The 23,204-nt window shown below is 41.4% G+C and overlaps 1 protein-coding gene across 3 annotated transcripts; it reads right to left on the bottom strand.

Moving 5' to 3' along the window:
- Nucleotides 1-727: 727 nt before the first annotated feature.
- On the bottom strand, nucleotides 728-23,128 carry Atp5f1c (ATP synthase F1 subunit gamma). Of its 3 annotated transcripts, none has more exons than XM_052726934.1 (10): nucleotides 22,998-23,128; nucleotides 13,088-13,122; nucleotides 12,195-12,326; nucleotides 6,846-7,050; nucleotides 6,201-6,344; nucleotides 6,032-6,096; nucleotides 4,250-4,405; nucleotides 3,784-3,880; nucleotides 1,464-1,500; nucleotides 728-855 (listed from the first exon to the last, which is right to left on the bottom strand). In XM_052726934.1, exons 1-9 carry the CDS (start codon nucleotides 23,051-23,053, stop codon nucleotides 1,494-1,496), a joined length of 897 nt encoding a protein of 298 aa, XP_052582894.1. In that variant the 5' UTR covers nucleotides 23,054-23,128; the 3' UTR covers nucleotides 728-855; nucleotides 1,464-1,493. The 3 variants fall into 3 exon arrangements, with proteins under 3 accessions (XP_052582894.1, XP_052582896.1, XP_052582895.1); XM_052726936.1 differs by lacking the exon at nucleotides 22,998-23,128 and adding an exon at nucleotides 20,829-20,853; XM_052726935.1 differs by lacking the exons at nucleotides 728-855; nucleotides 1,464-1,500 and having other exon boundaries at nucleotides 3,780-3,880.
- Nucleotides 23,129-23,204: the final 76 nt, after the last annotated feature.

Genomic DNA, 23,204 nt, shown 5'->3' with positions numbered 1-23,204 from the left:
TCCTTTGGATACACAGGAGTGGGACACAACTGGATCATATAGTAGTGTGTTTTTTGTTGTTGTTTTGATGAACCTTTATACTGATTTCCACAGTGGCTTTAAGTGCCTTACTTTAAACAAATAGAAAATCCCTGACATTTTGGTATGGCCAACATAGTACATGGAATCACTTTAGACATTTAAGTTTATGCTACAAGTACAAAGATTCTCGAGGAGGCCAGAATACAGACTGAATCTCTGGAGCTGGAGCTACTGGGAAGCAAACTCAGGTTCCCTGAAGAGCAGCAAGCATTCTCAAGCACTAAACTATCTCCCCAGCCTTCCAAATCTTAACAATCATCTATATGAAACATACTTGCCTTCTCAATGCATGCAAATGTTATTTAAAGAACTACTGGAAAAAATATAAATATATATACATATATACATACATACATATATATATCCCCCCCCCCCCGAATTCTGTAGCATTTTTGTGAAAAACAGTAAGTGCCCCCAGTAGCATTATAACTGCATTTTCCCCAGCAGGTCTTTAAAACTACAGAGGAATAGCAGCCTGGGAAACTGACCTGCAAGTATTCCTGCCTTGGTCCCAGAGTCTAGACTGTTGAAGGTTGGCAGAAAACTTTAAATGAGAGTTTCTGAAATTAACGGTGCAATGTTAGTATTTTCAAACATTTAGCATTATCTCCTTTTGAAAACATTTTATTAATAATAATGAGACTGATTTTCTCATTGTAAGTTGTTTATTGTAAGATAATTTACAAACATCTTGCTGTCTTTGTAACTCAGTAGACCAAGTTTCTTCTGACAAAGAAAGCAATCAGTTAAAATCAGCTTGCTGTTTTCCTTTACCTGAAAAACAGTATAGAACAACCAGGAGTCAAACAGGATGCTTTCTGGAAAATAAGGACGAACCACCTTACATAGGGTGCAAGGAACTGCATTTACATAGTAAGATGTAGGTGCTTCTCAAATTCTGGTCTATGGGACTCTGGGAATTAATGAGGGCAAACTGGTTTCATTCTCATTCCCACTCACAAGTAAATGACTCTTTCTCCAGAGGCTACACAAAACACAACAGAATGAAGAGAGGAGACTCTCCTATAAACCAGACGTTAGGAGTTCGAGACCATAAGGTTTGAGAACCACTGTTCTCACTAACCTACCTTTAATACTTACAATTCAAGGTCTCTATGTCTACAATTATTTCCTTATATCTACACTCTCTAGAGCACATTCAATGTAAAATAACACTTTAAAAAGCTCACCAGTACCACCCACACTTAGCTCTGCCCCTATCCAGTATTGCCCAAACACACCCACTGGCTAGCTGTATTATGAATCAGCCTGCCCATCTAGCCTCTCTGAGAGAAGCAATTTCATCACTGCTATGTTGGCTTTGGTAATACCTGGCTAGTTTTCTTTGCTGAAGGCTTAGGGGAAGAATGTGTGAATTTTACCTCTTATCTTCAGATGCAACTTGATTTTCATTAATCCCTGGTTATTATATTAGAAGAAAAAGAGCATAAAACAAGCAGGTTAAGAAGCAATCCATGCTAGTTAACTACAGACCATTTCTTTGCATGTTACTCTGAGCATACAATGCAAATAGTTACACATAATCTTTAACACAACCCAGTGATACAAGATGTCAGATTCCAATGTAGTCAGAGACAATAAAAAACTGTTCACATAAATAGGCAAGACTCTTAAAAACAAAAAAACAAAAACAGCAAAACAAAACAGAAACCAAATAGGCAAGACAACATGTAATTTTCTATCTCAAAATAACACACATGAAAAACATTTTAAGCTGACAATGTAAGTATGATTTATTCATGCTTTTCATTTTATCACTAAATAGCCAATGTTTGTATTAAAATTTGAACTACAATCTCTGATAGGTTACAGAGCATGCAAATCCATTCATAAAAGTGATACACTGTTGAGACTGCACAAGTAACTTTTTAAAGTAAGGGCTTAGATTATCTAGAAAGTAAAAATACATTTCCAATGAGATTACTTTTTAAAATTCTCAGTTTAATGACCCAATTCCCATGTTCTCATTTTCCTAGTTTAAGTGAGATTTCTCACATTTTAAGCAAGAAAAAAGGCCCAGTCCTGTGCAGAATTTATATTCTCACAGTTCATATCTAATACCCCCTTTTCGGAGTCAAACAGAGTATTGTAACCATGTTTATAAACGGTACATCAAGATGCCATATTGTGTGATGCTAACAGGCAAGGATGACCAGGCTGGGAGGTGGGTCAGTCCTAACAAAGCTATGTTCAGAGAAAAAAAAAACAGTTAAGGAACAGGATGCTCAGGATGGCAAAGATGATGAAGTCAAGTTGCAACTTTTATCATATTCTATTGGCTCAATCAGTTTCAGAACACTGTCCCCTCAGAGGCTCAAGGAGGACAGGGATCAGTCAATTCCTAGTAAAATGGCGTAAGTGCAAAGACCAAGATGCTAAGAGATACCTCACTCAGACTATGAAGGATAGTCTTTTCAAAGAAAAGATCCCTCTAGCCCAGTCAAGGAGGATAAACAAGTGTCAGATGAAGAATGAATGGAACAGAAGAGAAGAACCGAAGCCCAGGAAAACCCTTGGGTAGTTCCTTGGAGGTGAGAAACAGCATGATGTGTTTAAAGATCTGGAAAGACCGAGGGCTAAGATCCAAGCAAACAAGTAACTATTCAATATTATACTGGCAAGGGTGCTGATGGTCAGAAAATACAGGATCACATACAATAAACTAGACTATTTTTTGCAGATTGATTCTATGAAAAGCCAGCAAGGAAGTATTTTAGGCCTTGTGAGCCATATACTGTTTTTTTAAAAACTCTTTAAAATTTAAGACATGGCCCTGGGCCACAGTTTTCTAGCTCCATAATTTTGCATTGTCTTCTTTAATACCTGTTTTCCTCTGTCAAGGTAGTGACTTCTCTAAAAATAAACACTGCCTCCACTACATCTTGAGGGTCTGGTAAGCCAAGCCTATGATCCCAGCTACTAAGGGAATGGAGAGAGAAGGTAGCTTAAGCCTAGGAGTTTGAGACTAGCTTGGGCAACACAGTAAAACCCCATCTCCAGCAAACTCTTTTGTAATTTGAAATGACAATAACCCGTAGTATGTGGGCAGGAAGAAAATAAAGAGTAAAGAGGGATTTACAAGTTAAACTCAGAGACCTTGGTGAGCAATCAGGAGGAGGAGGTTAAGACTCAGTGAGCCAAAGGCAATATACTACACACTTCATCTGTCATAACTGCCTTGTACCTGGCAGACTTGCACCAAGTTGATGTCCAGTTAATTTCTCAACAATCCAGAGACTTTTCTGGAGGAAAGCGTATGCTATTTTATGGTACCAACATAGAATATTTAATAATTTAAAATTCCAATCACTCAGTAATTAATAGAATTATATAAAAATCAAACCTAAAACCAGTCTTATAATTCAGAAAGTCTGGCTTATAAAAAGTTCCAAAGACAGACTTTCCAAATTGATACGGAATTATTCATACCTTTGTTTCTAAAAGTCAAAGCTGCACACATACATATCTCTCAAGATAGGAAATGAAACTTGAATGTTTCAGCTCAAACAATCAGAATAAAACAGAGACTCCCTGTCCATCAAGATTTGATGAAAGGACACAAGACACTGCAGCAACTCTTCCTGATTTTAGTAAACAGCAAACTCAAGCAACCAGAGGCTCACTAAACCACATGCAAAGATGAACCAAAGCCTTCTGAAGACACCCAGCTACATTACTTACAGAGCAGCAGCCCCAGAGATGATTTCAATCAACTCCTTTGTGATGACAGCTTGCCGAGTACGGTTGAACGTCAACGTCAATTTGTCAATCATCTCAGCTGTAAACAAAAGAAAAGGGGTAAACAGACAACTAACTAGAAAAGAGTAATTTTGGTTAAACTGAAGAGCTTCTGCTACACTTTGGATCACCAAACTGGCCTCTCTGGTCAGTAAGAATTTTATCAAGTTATTTTTACATTTCTCATAGGCTATTTTCAGTCCTTGCAAATCTACTACCTATCAAATAAGATGTACTCCCCAACAAGTGAACATACTGTTAACATTTTTGATGCTACCCTGAGCAATGTTCACCTCTCCTTTCAGCAGAGATGCAGTTGGGCTCTACGTGTTCCTGGGAGCTATGTCTAATCCCATGGTTCTAGGTTTGGGCTAAGCAAATGTCCTCTAGCACTCTATCTTGGGCTTACAAGCGTTCTTGCTGGCGTTGTCCATAGCCGTCATCCTGGCACTCTGCTCACTGGTGGTGGACTCCTTCAGGGAGTAGTAGATGATGTTGGCCAGATTGTATTCTTGGTAATTCTGTAGCACATCAGCATCAATGTCATCATAAATGCTCATGCTCTCTGTTAAAATAAGCCAAGAGTTTCTTTGAAGAATATAGATGAAGACCTATTCATTAAAATTTTTTATAATTATAGAAATCATCTTGAGTTGAATGAATCTGTTCTAATAGTTTTTTTCTATTTCCATAGCATATTATCAACTAAATGTGTCAACAAGTATTTAGTATTGTACCCAGAAGGTTAACTTTAATATTAGGGAGTTCATATTTAAAATAAGCACTAATTTCATGTTATGGGGTTGGGGATTTAAGCTCAATGATAGAGTGCTTGCCTAGTAAATGTAAGGCCCTTGGTTCAGTCCTCAGCTATGGGGGTAGGGTGCTGGGTTTCACGGGTGTTGGTGGGGGTTGGGTTTCATGATTATAAAGCTCTCTGAATAGCAGCCAGCCAAATGTTTGTCACATACACAGCACGCTATAAAAATGTTTTTATAATAAAAAAACCAAAAAAACAAATCAAAGACTAAATCTAAAAGCGTTATACAAATCTACCTTAACCATTAGTTATTCAAGAAATACGAATGTCAGTCTGATACAGTGAAAGGAAAGGCCTTTTTAATATGAAGACTGGAAAAGCTAGAAGCTGACATGAGTTTAGGATTCAATGTCGATATTTACCAGCACATTTCAAATTCATCCATGAGTGTTGAAAGAATATTGTGTGTTACACTAAATCTCAGATCTATTTTGTGTATTATTGAGGGGAAAAAAACCCACACAGGGTGTGGTGACATACAGGAAGCAGAAGCAGGACTGGAGGCTAGTCTGGGTTATATAGCAAGACTCTGTGTCTAAAAGGTAAAGAAAGAACAATATACACAACCCCAAAAAACAAAGTAAACAAATATGAAACTCAATAGATGAAATGTAACAAATATAAGGAGGAAGAGTTATTTCTGAGACATGTTACTGCGTAAAGATGACTAACACACAGTAAGATGACAGAGTTCCGTGCGTCATAAACTAGTTGTGAGCATTTTAAATCTGTCCTAGACATCTGACTGCACAGCAGTTGGTGTTTGCCAACAGCATAAAGCCAACTTTTAGCAAAGCTTTTCAGTCACTGAAAACAGAAGCATGCTTAATGACATTTGTTCAATAAATCAAAGAATGGAGCTGGGGCTATCTACAATGTAATTGAGGATTCCTAGAAGGCACTACTGGTGCTTCTGCCTTTCTTTCTTTTGAAGAATTATTTATTTTTATTTGTGTGTACGAGTGTTTTGCACATGTGTATGTATGTGTGCTATGTGTGTGTCTTATGTCCACAAAGCCAGAAGAGGGCCAGAAGTGGAAAGAAAGACAGCTGTGAGCTGGCATGTGGATGCTGGGAACCAAACCCACATCCTTTGCAAGAGCAGCAGGTGTTCTTAATCATGGAGCCATGCTTCCAGTCCCTGTCTGGTGCTTCCTAAAAACAGCCCAATCCAGGAGAGGTAGTGCACACTTCTAATCCTCGGTACTTGGGAGACTGAGGCAGTTATATGAAAATCTGAGACCAGCCTGGGCTACAGATAGAGACTCCATTTCAGAAATCAACAGTAACTAAACAGCCCGATAAGCACTGGCTTCCCTTAGTGTCCAGACGTCTCCTGACCCCAACAGCTGCCGTGTGACAGCAGCTTACCAGCAGATGCAACGGTACTGAGAGAGAAGATAGGCTTCTCTTCTGTCTTGTAGGAGATAACAGACCTGGGAATGACAACAGGAGCACATGTAAGTAACCACATAATTCCTAAACCAAGCAGGCATTCAGAACGTGAACGTGAAAGAGCTCTGAAGTCTAAGTGTCTTACCTGAACCGATTAAAAATGATAGAGCCTTCATCAAATTCATATCCAGAATTTAACAATTCAAGGGCAATGACTGATGCATCTCCAAAAGTAGGGGGCTTTCGTCCCACATCTTTGAATGACACCAAAAACTGGTCAGAGTGAGTCCTAGAGATCATATAAAATAGGTTAATGAGATACCTGTGTTGAAAGAACATAGCAAAGAAGGTTATCATGGCCAGGTTTCTGTGGGGTGGGGGTGGTGGACTGCAAGTTAAGTTGTTCCATACAGCATGACTCCTCCTCTAAGGGCACCCACTGAGAACTAAGAACTACAGGTAAGGCCTCTCTACTTTATAATCCTTCTGTTCAGTCTTCACACAGGATTGTTCCCTTTCTAGCATTTCTAGGCTGTGACAACTCTGTGAGGATTCCTTCTTTAGCTTAATGCCAATAGACCTGGTAATTTTTATTGTATTCCACTTAAGGTATCAAGGAAGTGTATACACACGCCGCGCGCGTGCGCGCGCACACACACACACACAATGTAAAAAAGTAACACACAGGATACATACACACTCCAATACATTATGAAACTTTTCTCTACCAAAAAGATTTCCATTCACTCATGTTTCCAGGCTTCTGAACATGACCACATATCTCATTTACCTATAAAGTATACCCTTGATTTTATCACCAATTCCAACAATCATAACTTCTTTCCCGGCTGCTGTGAGGGTCGCCACCTCATTCTTTATCAGCTTAGCCACTGAGGAATGAATAGCACCACAGAGCCCTCGATCTGAGGACACACCGATAAGGAGGTGTTTCTTCTTGTCCTCGGGTCCCTTTATATCAGCCTTCTCATAAAGAGCTAAAAAACAAAACAAAGAGTACTCAAATGAATTTGTAGCAAATGTAGTAATAATCTCTCATTTCAAGTTGTTGAAGTGAATTGTTTTCAACTATGTACTTTTCTTAGGTGGCCCCTAATGAGTATAATCAAGAATATTTGTGTACTTATTCCATTTACAACCAGGAAGGACACCACAAAGGTTCCTAAGGATCAACTAACTGGTCGTCAGTTTTTAAAAAAATACTGACCAAAATGCCTAGATACAAACAAAAGGAAGATAGAACACAAAAGTAACTGCTTAACTGGACATCAGACTTTTATACAATGTAAATTCCCAGCACGCAGCTAAAAAAAAAGTAGCAAGTATTCACTTGTAATCCTGTAATCTGTACATCAAGCTCTTATTTTATAGAAACTGCTGAAAGTGAAGTTATGGGTGTGAATTTATTTTTGGCATTACTTTATACCAACTTTCTTGGTCTGGTTTTCCAAGAAGCAGAGGCAAAAAAGAAATTAAGTGGGATTAAAGCTACCCGGATTGGCGAGTAGTGGTGGTGCATGCCTTTAGTCCCAGCACTCGCGAGGCGGAGGCGGAGGCAGAGGCGGAGGCGGAGGCACAGACAGGCAGATTTCTGTGAGTTCGAGACCAGCCTGGTCTACAGAGTGAATTCCAGGATAAACAAGGCTACACAGAGAAACTTGTCTCAAAATAACAAACAAAAGATACCTGGACCTTACTAGCTGAATTACCTGTGACAGAAAACAAGAAGTTGAGGGGCTCAAGAGCCATGAGACCAGGAGTGGCTTTCAATAGCTGGCTGCTGCCAGGACTTCAGGCACATCTTCACAGCCACCAAATTCACTCACCTTAAGAAAATCATTTCTGTTTTCATTTTAGAGCAGGAATCTCACACTTTTATACCTAAGTCCCAAGCTGAAAGAACACGAAACCCAAAATCCAGGGAGTTGGGGGAACACATACAACTCTTTTTTTTTTTTTTTGGTTTTTCAAGACAGGGTTTCTCTGTGTAGCTTTGTGCCTTTCCTGGAACTCACTCTGGAGACCAGGCTGGCCTCGAATTCACAGAGATCCGCCTGCCTCTGTCTCCCAGTGCTGGGATTAAAGGCGTGCGCCACCACTGCCCCGGCCATACAACTCTTTTAGATATTATTTCATAGCATAAACTCCTGCCCCCAATTTTGAACATTTAAATTAATGTCCATTTACTGTCTGGCAGTCAGCACTTTTCAGCTTAAATGCCCCAGAAGCTGCTGGGAGCTTCTATCTTGACTGCTCCATCACAGACACTCTTGGGCATTTTCTCCTTCATTAAGTGAAGGATTTTGTGGTTACAGACAAGGGGGAAGGATTCCGTATATTTACTCTTATTAGCAAAAAAGGTAGCCAGTTAAGTGACTCCCCCTTTTCATATAAATAAGCTAGAGACAGAAAAGAACTGCATTCTTTCTGAACATTAACTTGATTTGAATTTTTGATTGAGTAAACCAGTAAAGAAATGAAATGTTTAAAACTGTAGGGCAGCAGAGGTGCAGCTCAGTGCTTGCTAGAGTATAGGGTGAGGCCCTGAGTTCAAGTCCCAGCAACCACATGGTGGCTCACAATCACCTGTAACGAGATATGGTGCCCTCTTCTGGCATGCAAGCATACACGCAGGCAGAATATTGTATACATAATAAATAAATAAATCTTAAAAATAAAAAAGGACCCATTTCATCTGAGGTCTGTGTTCTATCATTCTTTTGTGTAAAATGTCCTTCAGCAGTATTATGTGCATGTTTAAAAAACATACGAAGAGCGTAAGAGAACTTATGACAAAAGCAACCCACATCTAATGTATACATGTGCTACTATATGTACACAGATAATGTTCTTTTTATCTTTGAAGTTAATGCTTCTTTTTCTCCATCTTTTTTTTTAGTTCTCATTCCCTTATCTATTTAGCAAGGGTTAATTGTCCTAGGTGCTGGACCTGGAGGAATGATATTTCTATTCTAGCTCTCCTTCCTGTGAAGCAAGTGTGCACTGTCCAAGATGCTGGACCTGCAGAATGATGTTTCTAGTCTAGCAGGGAGTCAAAGAGGAAAACAAACAAGGACACAATGGGTCACGTCAGAATTCTTTAACCAAAAAAACCCAAGACGGGTAGAGGACTTAAGGAATGCACCCATGTAAAGATCAGAAATGTTGGTGAACATTTAGGACCCCAGTGCTAGGGTGCAGACAAATGGATGTATCCCTAGGGCTCACTGGCCAGCCAGACTCGCCAAAACTGTGAGTTCCAGGTTCAGTGCAAGAGCCTATCTCTTAATAAGGTAGAGATCTGACTGAGACCTACATCTACCCCTGGCTTTTACATATACACAGTACACATATATACATACAACAGTGGTGTGGGGAGAAGAAAGCCCTAGAAGCTAGCATAAACCTTGTCTGTACTATAATCTTGGTCCAGAATTCATGATAATGCCCCAATTCTTCAATCAACAACCAGTCATGAGAGTAAACATGGATCCTGAGCAGTCTCAAAGGAGTTAGATACAAGGTTATCAAGCAAGCTGTAACTGAATCTTGTTGGGTCTGTCTACCGACTGTCAAAATGTCCCTTTATAGTTATATGTCCTTGAGACTGGAGAAAGACTGCTCTTGCCACATCAACCACTGGCCCAGGCTGGAGAAATGGCTCCTGCTGCTCTTACAGAGGACCTGAGTTGGGTTCAAGGACCCACTGCATCACAACCACCTATAACTCCAGCTCTACGGGATTCGATACCCTCTTCTGGTCTCTACGGGTACTTTTACACAGACACATAATTAAAATTGTTTTTGTTTGTTTTGTTTTGCAAGACAGGGTTTCTCTGTGTAGCTTTGGAGCCTTTCCTGGAACTCACTCTGTAGCCCAGGCTGGCCTCTAACTCACAGAGATGCACCTGCCTCTGCCTCCCAAGTGCTGGGATCAAAGGCGTGCCGCCGCCGCCACCACCACCACCTGGCCATAATTAAAAATCTTAAAAGTAGAGAATTCCTCACACATACGCATTTATGCATTAATAAAACAAGGCCTGCATCATTAAGAGACCCGTTATGTATCAGTATCATTTACAGTGTGGTTCTGATATCCACATAGCGGGCTTTCCTAGATGATTATGAGAAGAAACCCCAGAAAGAAGGGTGTTTCTCTCTTGGAACGCCTCCTACCTTCAGGAGTTCTCCTCACTTTCCTTTAATAACTACCTTGGCTCTCACCTTTGGAATATGCCACCCACCTCAAAAGTCCTTCTTTAAAATTCACAACGGGGAAGTCACTGTTCTCTGCCCCAGGGGCAGCCTACTCCAGTCTCTGGAATGTGTGCTTTGCTAAATAAATACTTCTCTTCACCAAATTCTTACCTTCAAGGTGAAGAAAAAGAACTCTATAACACCATGACAGGAGAAATGCAGTACAGGAAAGATGGCACAGGAACAAGATGGCTTGAGGAGACTCCGGAGCAGGCGGCTGGCGGGGGGTGGGGTGGGGTGGTGTGGTGTGTGTGTGTGTGTGTGTGTGTGTGTGTGTGTGTGTGTGTGTAGCAGGGTTAGAACCATATAGACTTGCGGGTCATTGACAACTGCATTCTAACTGGAAAGGGATTTGCAGGAAGGGCAGAATGACATCATCCACAGAGAATTACTCCAGCCTGGGGAGGAAAGACTAGAAGAGTGCAGAAGCAAGGGCACCAGCTAGAGGGTGTAAAGGACTGAGCAGCAGGCACAAATCTTAACCTACTATATGACCTCCTTCACTTTCAAATTTGCAAACTTTTCCTAGAAGTTAAAAATTCTGCTGGGCGGTGGTGCCACACGCCTTCAATCCCAGCACCCAGGAGACAGAGACAGGCAGATCTCTGTGAGTTTGAGGCCAACCTGATCTACAGAGTGAGATCCAGGACAGCCAGGGATACACAGAGAAACTCTGTCTTGCAAAACCAAAAAGAAAAAAAAAAAAACCTTTGACATGGACTTCAGTAAAAAACAGGACACTGGCCGGGCGATGGTGGCGCACGCCTTTAATCCCAGCACTCGGGAGACAGAGGCAGGCGGATCTCTGTGAGTTCGAGGCCAGCCTGGTCTACAGAGCGAGATCCAGGAAAGGCACAAAGCTACACAGAGAAACCCTGTCTCGAAAAACCAAAAACAAACAAACAAACAAACAAACAAAAAAAAACAGGACACTGAAAAATTTGGATAATGTAATTACAGTTAGGATGGGAAATTTCCTACCTCTTTTGCTTATCTCTAAGACAAATTAATGATCAAATCAGTATATAAAGTCATTGAAACACAAAATATAAGTTCTAACAATACCATGCCACTATTCTCAGCAGGAAAGGAATTCAATAAGAGATTACATAAAGTTACAATCAAGTTGCCCTGTCTGTTTTCCCACCAGCTGTCCCACCCCACTCTCCTAACACAGCACACAAGGTTATTAACAAGATGACACCATTTCATAGTCTTTTGAATGGTAGTGCAATAATCCAGGAAAGGGTTTAGGCTGTTTAAGTTAACAGCCACAGACAGTGCTAATTCACAGGCTTTGAGGCAAAACAACAGAGGCTCTTGTACACTCATGTGAACCTGGGCAAGTCCCCAGACTGGTGTACAAAAATTACACATGCATATAAATGCACATACATGAAAACATGAATGCATGTAGAGTGCTCAGGACAGGCTTGGCACCATGTCAAGTACCCTAGAGTTTGGTTTCTGTTGATAAAACAGGGATTCTAAGCAACTTGGAGGACAGGTTCTATTTTATCTTACAATCCAGGTAACAGTTCATCACCTCAGGGAGCCAAGGCAAAGACCTGGAGGCCAGAACTGAAGCGGGAGCCTTGGAGGACTGTTGCTTGCTAGCCTTCTCCACTTATTTTATAGAGCTCAGGTCCTCCTGCCTGGGGATGGCACAGCCCACAGTGGGCGGGGCCTCTCTGCATCAATTAGCAGTCAAGAAGATGTCACACAAACATGCCCACATGCCAATTCCTCAGGTGAGAGTCCCTCTTCCCAGGCACACCTAGGCTTTTGAAAGTGGACAAAACTACCCAGCACCAGATTCACTATGAGCACACCATCTCTGCCTGACACACTCTTCCTAACTCACCCAAGGAGCCTATTCCATACACTCGAGCAGGCTTCAGCTCCCGCTCAGCCCGGGAATACTTCGCGGCTGCCACCATCTTCATAGACTTGGTAATCTTCTGGATGTTTTTGATGGACTTCAGTCTCCTGGTAACTAAAAAATTGAAGTGCCACATCAGACAAAGGAGGCACAGTAGTTTCATCTGTGAATGCAGAGCAATCTTTCCAAAGTGCCAAGCTGAGTAATTAGCGCTTTAGCTCATGGAAAAGCAGCTGCTGCTAAGCTAATCTAAATGCACAAACTAGTCCCAGTCAAGGATCGAGGCTGTGGTTACTCAGGATGTGGAAAAGAAGATCTCTCACACACACACACACACACACACACACACACACACACACACACCCCATTAAACTGGAAAAAATGGCCTCACTCATGTACTTACTTGACACCACTGTTTTTAGTTGTTTTACGACGAACACACTGACGTAGTATAGACCTCCTAGCTCTATCATTATTCTGCAGGTGATGAAGACTGACACTCTTCTGTGTCATCTCACGTGGTCTTTCAACAAAAAATCCAATGCATGCAGTGTAAACTAACTTGTCAACTTTGAAAAGATCTAATAGGCTAATGAGTCATGTGTGTGTGTGTGTATGTATGTATAAAAACATATATTTTTACTATTGTTTATTTTGTGAGTACATGGTGGGCATGTACCATACTGTGTATATGGAGACTAGAGAACAACTTGCAGGAGTTGGTTCTCTTTCCATTGAAGTCCTTAAGCCCGGTGGCTAGAACCTTTATGTGCTAAGCCACGCTGCCTGCCCAACTGGTACATCTTAAAAATCAGTTCTATTTGACAAAATTTAGTTTGACTTAATTTGCATAGCGAGAAAAACAATATACTTACTATCTTTCAAAGTTGCCATGTTTCGAACTTGGGTCCTGAGGATAAAGATTTAAAAGATACTTCAGTTTTCTGTTCTAAAGTAGCTTTGCTACACAAGAATCGTTGGTTAATGCTTATTTGAATATACTATAAAATTATCAAATATAGGACTCTGAATTTGAATAGAAATGTTTACATATTTGCATTCTACTATTAATACCAAGCCCCCAAATAGCATTCATTAACACTAGATTTCCACTTCCACACCTCTGTTTACTTGATTTCTAGAGCAATAGTCTTTCCCATTGTTGTCTAATTACATTTGAAACTCAGCACTGAAACGAAACCCGACTCCTACAGTGCAAATTAAAAATAATACTCAAGCTGAGCTGGGCACAGTAACACACACCTTAATTCCACCACTTGGAAGGCAGAGGCAGGTGGATCTCTGTGATTTTGAGGCCAGTCTGGTCTACACAGTACACCAGGACAGGCAGAACTATATAGTGAGACCCTGTTTTAAAAATAAAAAACAAACACAACAAAACCACCACCAACAAAAATAATACTCAAGCCTATTACTGGTGTGACCACAAGTATGTTAGTACATTTATTTCAATTTATTTAACTTTTTCATTTCAATAAACATTTTCTAAACAAGAACATTATCTCAGGGAAGATTCACAAAAACTCAATTTACAGAAAATGTAATCAAATATTTGTCAAGTCTTTAAAATAAGAGTGCTAAAACACAAAAGCAAAAATGATTAGACTTAAAGAAAATGTTAGAGAAAATAGACCTCTACCCTAGGAGAAAGGTTATTAAATACCACTTCTAAACTTTGGATTCACACAAGCTACTAAACTAAAAAAAATGACCAATCAGGAAGTCTGTGGAGAAAGGACCCAAGGAGGGCAACTTCAGAATACAGTTCTGAAGGACAACGTCTTGTTTAGGGAAGAGGCTGTGTTGAAATATTCAATGTCTAATGTCTTTAATATTTTTTTCTTATAGAGGGGGCCTAGGAGTTTTATATATACATACGCGCATGCGCGTGCACACACACCATGAAAGAGCAGGAGAGGAAGTAAACAATGACAAAGATGAGATGTATGAACATGTCCCTAACTAAAACCATTTCTAAAAAACCCGATAACGAGCTTAAAAAGTGGGCTCCATGCCCTCAGCGATCTGACAGCTGCAGCTTCGCCTGTTCCTCTCACCTGCTTGTCCATGTTGACAATTTAGACCACTCACAATAAAGCTTTCTTTCTTTTAAGTTAGATATTAGAAAAAATAGGACAGCTTTTGTTCCTATGGGAGTGGGCAGAGACCCACAAAGCAAAGCTATAACTACATGACCCCACCCCAACCTGTATATGGTAGACTTTATTCCAAAGTTTAATTTTAAGAGCTTTCATTAGCATATATTAATTGTAGGCAATTCATACATTTCATTGACATTTACACACAGTGTGTAATCTATTTTGATCACATTCAGCCCCATTATCCTCTCTTGTTCCTCTTTCCCACTCCCTCTTCCTTCCCATCCAGCCTTCCTTCTACTCCACGTCTTTCTGCCCCACCCCTTATTTTGGGTGAACCAGTGAGTTTAGTTAGGGTGCCTTACAGGAGTAGGAGTACAGGACTATTTACAGGGGCAAGGGCAACCTCCCCTTGCCTGCCCCACTGAAAAAAATGCCTCTTCCCCCCTCAGCAACTTTCAACTGCCTATAGATCCTCAGGAAGGGGCAGGGCCTGTGAGCCCCTCCCCATCATTAATTGTTAACTGCCACTAAAGTGTCCCTCACAGAGGGACACTGACTCATAGCTGTGCCTAAAAGAGGGCCACAGCCACGTCATGGTTACAAGACTGAGTTCTACAACACTCCACTCCACCTGACGGCTCTTACATATTTTTTATGTGGGGGATAGTCTCTGAGCCTTGGAGGGAGTGATACAGATGTGCCTTTAGGACTGAGCATCGACAGTCAAGTCCTGTCAGCACTCTCACCAGCTGTGAGTCTCCACTGACCACTGCTGGCAGCAGCACTAATCTATGGGCATCAACTAAGTATTTAGGAGGCGGTTTGGCAGGCACACCATATCCATTTAGCAAGACAGCAGCAGTAGCAGCTCTTCTACTGGAGCTGATGACTTCCACAGCAACAGCTTCTGACCAGATCTCACAGTACCAGAGGCGAGTCCTCTGTGGTAGAGTAAGCCTCAAATACAATCGGGAAGTAGATGGTTAAGGAAAAGATGTTTCTAAGCCCACAAACTAGGTTCCAGATGGCAATCCCCAGCATGTAACGAGGACACGATGGACTCTGGCATGGGGTGCAGGCAAAGCAGATAGAAGATGAGATGTGAGCACATTCTTACAGAAAAGGGAAACAGGAAGGTGGACCCCAGAGTCTCTACAGAAGGATCTAAGTGGACTGATGATCCTAACCAATGCAGAGAAACAGGTTAAGCTCCCTGGAAGAACTGACTTTTGAGGAAGATATAGTTAGAGAAACTAGAGACTAGCTGGAAATGTCTAGTGGGAAACAAGAGCCATTCTGAGAGTTTAGACATAAGTCTGAAAACCATCAGTAGAGATGGTAGTTGATTCTAAATACATAAACCAACCAAAACTTCCCAAAGCAAAGCACAGCCAATAATGGCAAGGAAAGTAGAGGCAGAGGAAAACTTTCTAATTCTAAAAAGAAAGTAGTAACCTAAAACTAGCTAAATGCACTGTAAAAAATAAAAACAAGGGGCTGGAGAGATGGCTCAGCAGTTGAGAGCACATACTGCTCTCCCAGGGGACCCAGGTTCAATTCCCTGCACCCACATGGCAGCTCACAACTGTCTGTAACTCTAGTTCCAGAGGACCCAACGCCCTCACAGAGACATACATGCAGGCAAAAGAAATGCATGTAAAATAAAAATTAAAAAATAAATAAAAATATAGAAACTAACACCTTTCATGAACACAGGCACAACGTATTTCAAAAGAATCCACACCATAACTAGAAGGGCTTATTTCAGTTGTGTAATACTCGTTTACTATTTAAAAACAACAGAGGCCCTTCATACCAACAGCGTAAAGAAGAAAAACCATAGCAATCAACAGATGCAGAAGCATCAAACAGAATCTCACACCAATTCACAACAAAGCCTCAGAAAACCAGGGCAGACAATGTCCTTAAGCAAATACTAGGACTTTGTGGTGAGAAACTAGAAGCTTCCCTCTCAAACCTGGGAATGACCCAAGTCGTTTTCTAACCCTGTCACTTATCATACAGGAAGTCAGCTAATGCAGGAAGTTAAGGAAAGAAAAACTCATCTCCATAGAAGGCACAATTGTCTACGTAGAAGTCCCCAAATAATCTGAGGCGGAAAAAACCCCTTTGTGGCTGGAGACAGATGGCTCAGTGGGTAAGAGCAACTGCTGTGTAAGAGTAAGGACCTAACCTCAAGTGGAAAAGCCTTCAACCTACACAAAGGCTTCAACCCTACACAAAGAACCACTTAAGGTAACATAAAAAAAGCGGGGAGCAGGAAAGGTGACCCTTCACAGGGAAGAGCACACCAACTGGTTGTCCAGTGCCAAAACACCAGCCCTGAAAACATATACAAATACATACACGCCTACAATAACAACAAAAGAATAAGGACCTGAATTCGTACCCCTAGAACCTATATAAAAGGGCAGGTGTTGCTGCCTGCATGGAGGGAGGGGTTACAGCAGGATCACTGCCAGCGCAGCTCCACGGTCACTGAAAGAACTTTAAGACAACTGAACACCCCATGTCCTCCTCTGGCCTCTATAAACACGAACATGTGTACTCCCAGCTCCAACACACAATGAGCACAGAGTGCACACGCACACTCTCACTCTAGAAGTAATACGTAATTTTAGCAAGGTTGCAGGACAGGTAGTTAGTGTACATAAAAGCTAACAGCTTTTGTATATACCCTCAGCAATCACAGGGGTTGGTTTCAGGACCCTTTTTAGATACCCAAACCCTTGGTGTTCAACTCCCTTACATGAAATGGAATAATATGCTCATCCTTAGATGGAAAGCCACAAAGAGTTGGCTAATCACACCAGCACAAACAGTTGGGGTACAAAGTTAAGAAGACTATAAACTAGTCAAAACAATAAATTTTATGTGTATTTTACAATAAAAAAGCACCAAAAATGGAAGTAGGTATGCATATAAGGTCTGCATTATGGGGAAACTCATACTATTGAGGAAAGAAATTAAAATTTTAAATAAATGAAGACTCACAGTTACGAAAACAAGACTGCCAAAAATCAGTTCTCCTCGGCTTGGTGTATAAATCCTACATGATCCCAACCACAACCTTAGCAAGCTACTGTGAACATGAATAAACCAATATAAAGTTTCTATGGGGACACAAATGATCTAGGGTGGTCAAACAATACTGAAGAAGAAAAGGGCTGAAGATCTGACTTGAGACCTCTATGAAGTTACTGCAGTTAACGTTGGTTGAACAGACACAGAGTGGGGCAATTAGATGATCCTGCTTCTATAGCAAAGTGATCAGAGAACTAAGTGGAAAAGGCAAAATCATAAAACTTCTGGGAGATTAAAAACCAGGGCAGAAAAAAACATAAGTTGGAGTTTATAAAATTAAAAATTTGCAAACTTGGGCTGGAGAGATGGCTCAGAGGTTAAGAGCACTGGCCGGTCTCCCAAAGGTCCTGAGTTCAATTCTCAGCAACCACATGGTGGGTGGCTCAACCATCTATAATGAGATCTGGTGCCCTCTTCTGGTATGCAGGCATATATGCAGGCAGAACATTGTATACATAATAAACAAATAAATAAAATCTTAAAAGAAAATTTGCAAACTTATCTCCAGATAAAAGGACGTATATACAAAATATAAACCTCTTTAAAATTCTTTTAACGCTTATTTTTAGGTGTATGAGAGTTTTATCTGCATGTATATCTGTGCATCATGTTTCTACAGTGTCTTCAGAAGCTAAAAGAGAACTTCAGATCCTCTAGGACTGGAGTTACAGATAGCTGTAAGCCATCATGTAGGTGTTGGGATTGAACCCGGATCCTTGGGAGGAGCAGCCAGTGCTCTTAACGTCTGAGCCATCTCTCCAGCCCTTAAACCTCTTTAAAAATAAAACAAAAAACATTCTTGTATGTATGCCACCTAAGTGACAAGGTACACAAGTCAATGTCAAGAGGACAACTTATGAAGAGCGGGATCTTGCCTACCATAAGGGTTCTGGGGATCAAACGCAGGTCATCAAACTTGGTGGCAAGTGCCTTTACCCCTAAGCCATCATGATGGCTCGAAAATATGTGAAAACATAAAAAACAAAACAAAACCACAAAGTAAGTGAACCTTAACGGAATTAGACTCTAGAAACAATGTATCAAAAGTAATGTAAGCACAGGGAAAATGGTCCAGAGTAGGTAGGGATATGAACTCTCCATAGTAAATGCTCAACACAAATCTAAAACTGCAAAGGAAAAATGTGCTTTTCTTTTAATTATAATTTTCAAATGTGTAGGTTACAGAATGATGCATGCTTTGCTTATTAGGCATTTATATGTGTAAAAATAGTATAGAAGGTCATAACTAAGAGTTGTTTTAAAGAGTCAATCTCTTGACTTGTAAATTGGGGGATGCAGCTCTGTAGTACATCATTTACCTGTCATGATCAAGGCCCTGGGATCAGTCCCTGGCACTAGGAAAAAACTAAAACCCAAACCACAAAAAATCTTGACTTATATAGCTTAATACTGGTACTACCCAGTCATTGAAAAAGAAAATAAAAGACTTACAGAAAATATTAGGTTTGGTTGAGGAAAAAAAAAGAGAGAGAGAGAGAGAGAGAGAGAGAGAGAGAGAGAGAGAGAGAGAGAGAGAGAGAGAGAGAGAAAGAGAAAAGATTGAGGTCAGAAAACATGACAAACTATTTTGGCACACAGATTATTGGACATAGAGACCGTAGTATTAATCCCTACTAGAAATGTCACAGCAAAGGTAACCAGTTTGAGCTGGCTTTTCCCCTCTTTTTTCTCTCGATGATGTTACCAAATGCTCTAGATTTACAGTTAGGAAAGTGTGATTTTAGGCACATGCTTCAATTGAACTGACATGCGCTCCTCATAATGGAATATTGCATGGAACAATTCTGAATTGCATACTGTATCAGAACCAGCACAATGTTTTTGTTTTGATATTCCAGGCTGGTGGTATGGAGAGGAAATGTCTTCTAACAGGGCACACACTGTCACTTCATAAGCTTTGAAATGCTCTCATAGTTTGCCTTCATTTAACTCAAGATGGCTGTCTATACAACAACTTTATTTTTAAGATCAATTTGATCACTTGTGGTGATATTGTGCTCCCCAATATACTGTGCATCTTAATAAACTTATCTGGGGTCAGAGAACAGAACAGCCAGTAGATAGACATAGAGGCCAGAAAATGGTGGCACACACACCTTTAATCCTAGCATTCTGGAGGCAGAGATCCATGCAGATCTCTGTGAGTTCAAAGCCACACTGGAAACAGTCAGGCATGGTGACACATGCCTGACTGTTTAATCCCAGGAAGTGATGGCAGGAAGCAGAAAAGTATATAAGGTGTGAGAACCAGGAACTAGACTCTGCTTAAGCTTTTAGGCTTTTGAGCAGCAGTTCAGCTGAGATCCATTTGGATGAGGACACAGAGGCTTACAGTTTGAGGAAACAGGATCAGCTGAGGAATTGGTGAGGTTGGCTGTGGCTGGTTCTGTTTCTCTGATCTTTTAGCGTTCACCCCAACACCTGGCTCCGGGTTTGTTTTTATTAATAAGACCCTTTAAGATTCATACTACAATGACTGAACAGCCATGAGGTGCTTGAAGATTTAAAAGGTATTATGGGAAAAACTATAAATATGGAGTATGGAGTCTCACGGGTAGAAGCTTAAGGACAACTTTTGGGGTTGGCTCTCCTTCAACTGTGGGTCCAGGGAGTTGGATTCAGAATGTCAAGCTTGTACCTCTTGGGTCATCTTCCCATCTCCATTTCTTGCACCTTAAGTGACAGCTTGATCTACTGAATATCACAGTGAGAAGAGTTTGCACTGAGAGGATAAAGTCTTGGTCACTGCATCATATCCCGACTCATCCTCTGGAGGTTATTACAGAGACTTGGCAATACCAAACACAGTGGATGCACAATCAAGGGGACTGTGGGTAAAGTGCAGTATCTTCTTCCAGAGTACAGTGTCATTTTCAGACTTCAAGTCAGTACAGGAGAAAGACAGGAGTGATGCCTATGCAAGAAGTAGCAGTCTGGAAGGGTTTTAAGGATCGTGTGATGCTGTTAGTATAGAAACAAAGGAAATGTACTTAGCATTAACTAACAAGAAAAAGTTTGAAGTTAATCAAATTCTGACTCTGTACTCCACAATGACCTCACAACACTTCTTTAGCCCCCACTGTTTCCTCCTTTAACAGACAGAATAGCCTTTTTATACGTTATATGTACAAACAGTGTTTATAAACCCGTTTTCATGGTTTCAATTGATGTATTTGATCCAAACCAGCAGTTCCTCCACTGGACACTTATTTAGTCCTACACTAAACTAGCACTGTCTCTGAGGAGGAACCAGTGAGACAGACACTAGGAAATTTGTCCAAGGCACACACAGGCATGCAAAGTGGCAGTGTCAGGATTCAAACCCAATTCCAGAGCCCATCTCTGTTGCCTCCCAGTTTACATTTACCAGTAGATATGTGCAGATTACTCCAGATGAAATCTGCCTTCCCGCTCTTCATTTATGGCCACTAGTGCCCATTATAAACCGGTTCCATTTTAGGGGTTGTTGAACACTAAGAAAACAAAAAAAAAATTTTCCCTCAAAGTTGAAGCTGGGAAGTACACTCAGGAACCCCCTTTCTCTAATCTTCCCTGAAAATGTAACAGACTGCGGTTTCTGAAGTTTCCCACAATCAACAGAACCAAGAAAAAGCAGCTTCTCCCCGGTTCTGTGAAGGTAAAGGCAGTCTCCCCTTTCATTTACCTCTGCGGAATATGAAACCTTAAGACTTTTTAAAAAAAAAAAAGATTTATGTGTATGATTATTTTTGTCTGCATGTATGTATGTGGACTGCATGCATGGCTGGTGCCTGTGGAGGTCTGAAGAGGGTAATGGATGCCCTGGAGCTGGAGCTATGGATGGTGTATGTGGATGCTGGAAACTGAACCCAGGAGCCCAGCCCCTGAAACCTTAACATCTTAATTTCTGAATTCAAAAGGCAACTAAAATGGGGGGAAACAAGGCCTAATGATGGAAAAGACACCAGGCACCAAGAAAAATGAAATATTTGAAAAGAAAGGAATATGCATTCCGTATAACACAGATGTTCCCTGACTCTCCAGTCTATCCATTTAAAACCAACATTCCATAGAGTTTAAACTTGGCTTTCACTTGCTCATTAGTTCCAGCTGAGATTCCCAGCACTCGTCACCTCAGACCAAGAGCTGATGTAAAAGCAAAACTTTACCAAAGTATCTTCAAATGCTCTCACCTGTGTTTCATAGAGTTATGTCTGAGAGTTTTATGTAAAACATTTACCTTGCATTAACTTCAGGTTCTAAAACTATGGACCCAATAAAGGCACAGCAAATGCCAAGGATGGAAACGGATGGTTGCTGAGCACCACTGGATGCTAAGAACTTTCCCAGGAAACTCACAGACCCTTCACATTTTAACACCTGTGTGGTGCCAACTGGTGCAGGGCAGGCACTCCACAAGTGCCTAGGGGCAGACTGGCACAACCCAGAGTTTGACTGCTGTGACTTCTTCCAAGGTTAATATACCAACATTCTTTATGTACATAGTTCAATCATATTTACTTAATTTCCTCAGTACTTTGGAGCCTTGGCATATGGCTGTAAACTCTTTGCTTAATGAAAAGACTATTTCAATTAATGATTGGTAGTTCCATAAACTAGGTCATAAAAACCTAGTTTAGCTCTGGAGGACCCTAACAATCCTCCATACTGTAAAGCCAAGGAATCGCTAGTTAATAATCCCCTTGCACCAATTCTTCCAGACGTCTAGCTTCAAAGCAATCCATGTTATCATACAGTGTCATCCATAAACCACATTTTATCCGTCCATCCCTAGGCATTCTAATATGCTCCCCCCACTCCGAGAATTAATGTTTAAAGTCGTCAAACCTTACGGTATCTATTCCTTTAACGCAGCATGGAAGTTAACAAATGTCACTTTATTAAAGTCCGTATGTGGCCTCCTCTTCCTACCGAGGGACCTTGGGACAGTTTTATGACCTTGCAGGGATACTACTTTAGGGTGTGCTGACAATGCTAGATGTCTTTCCCATCCTCATCGACAGATTTTTAAAGTCCCTTCAGCACCAGGGCGACAGCAAGTTCAGGAGGGGGCTAAGTTGATTGCCTTAGTTTCTCCAGTACCTAGTAAAGAGCCCGATACACAGTGGATGTCTAACCAAAGAGCACAAGCAAACGATCACATCCCGCCGCTCAACAGTGCAATGTTTCACAGGGCGTTAAAGAAAAAAAAATATACAATTTAACTTTCCCTATGCCTTTTCTCCGGTCTCCCCTTCACCCTGAGGACCTTTCTAAAGACTTTGCAAGACATGGACCGGGACACGTAGCGGAAGTACAGAGCTGACAAAAACCCAGCTCCAGATTGGCTCCAACGCTCAATCCGACTCCCGTCCTGGTCCTGAGGTCCCGGATGGCCGTAACTGCCTCGGGGGACCAGGCCGTGACCTTCCCGCCTTGCAGAGGTTCCCACGGCCTGAGCGTCCGGGACGTGCAGGAGCCCGGACCTTTCTCGGCCTAGGGCGAGCATGCAGCCCGATCCCTCCTGCCTGGCACACCCCTCCTGATCTAGTCATACCATTGCGGCTGCACGGCGCAGGCCGACAGACCGGCAACACTCGCCCGCGAGAACATGGTGGAACCTTGAAGGTCGGGCAGACGGGGCTCACTGCGCGTGCGCGGAGAGCTCCCGACGCAACCGCCCTCTTCTCCTGCGTCTTCAGTCTCGCTAAGTCTCGTGAGCTCTGAAGCCGCCAGTTCCCTGGCCCCACCCATTTCCTGCTGT

Source organism: Peromyscus californicus, unplaced genomic scaffold (assembly GCF_007827085.1).
Source record: "Peromyscus californicus insignis strain IS unplaced genomic scaffold, ASM782708v3 Scaffold_8__1_contigs__length_139910024, whole genome shotgun sequence".
NCBI classification, from domain to species: Eukaryota; Metazoa; Chordata; class Mammalia; order Rodentia; family Cricetidae; genus Peromyscus; species Peromyscus californicus.
This window is presented reverse-complemented; position numbering and strand designations above follow the sequence as displayed.

Coding starts and splice junctions, on each gene's coding strand:
- Atp5f1c (XM_052726934.1), bottom strand. CDS start 23,053: ATGTTCTCGCGGGCGAGTGTTGCCGGTCTGTCGGCCTGCGCCGTGCAG. Junction 13,123..22,997: donor TGCGCCGTGCAGCCGCAATG/GTATGACTAGAT, acceptor CTTTATCCTCAG/GACCCAAGTTCGAAACATGG. Junction 6,345..6,845: donor ATCAAGGGTATACTTTATAG/GTAAATGAGATA, acceptor TATGATCTCTAG/GACTCACTCTGACCAGTTTT.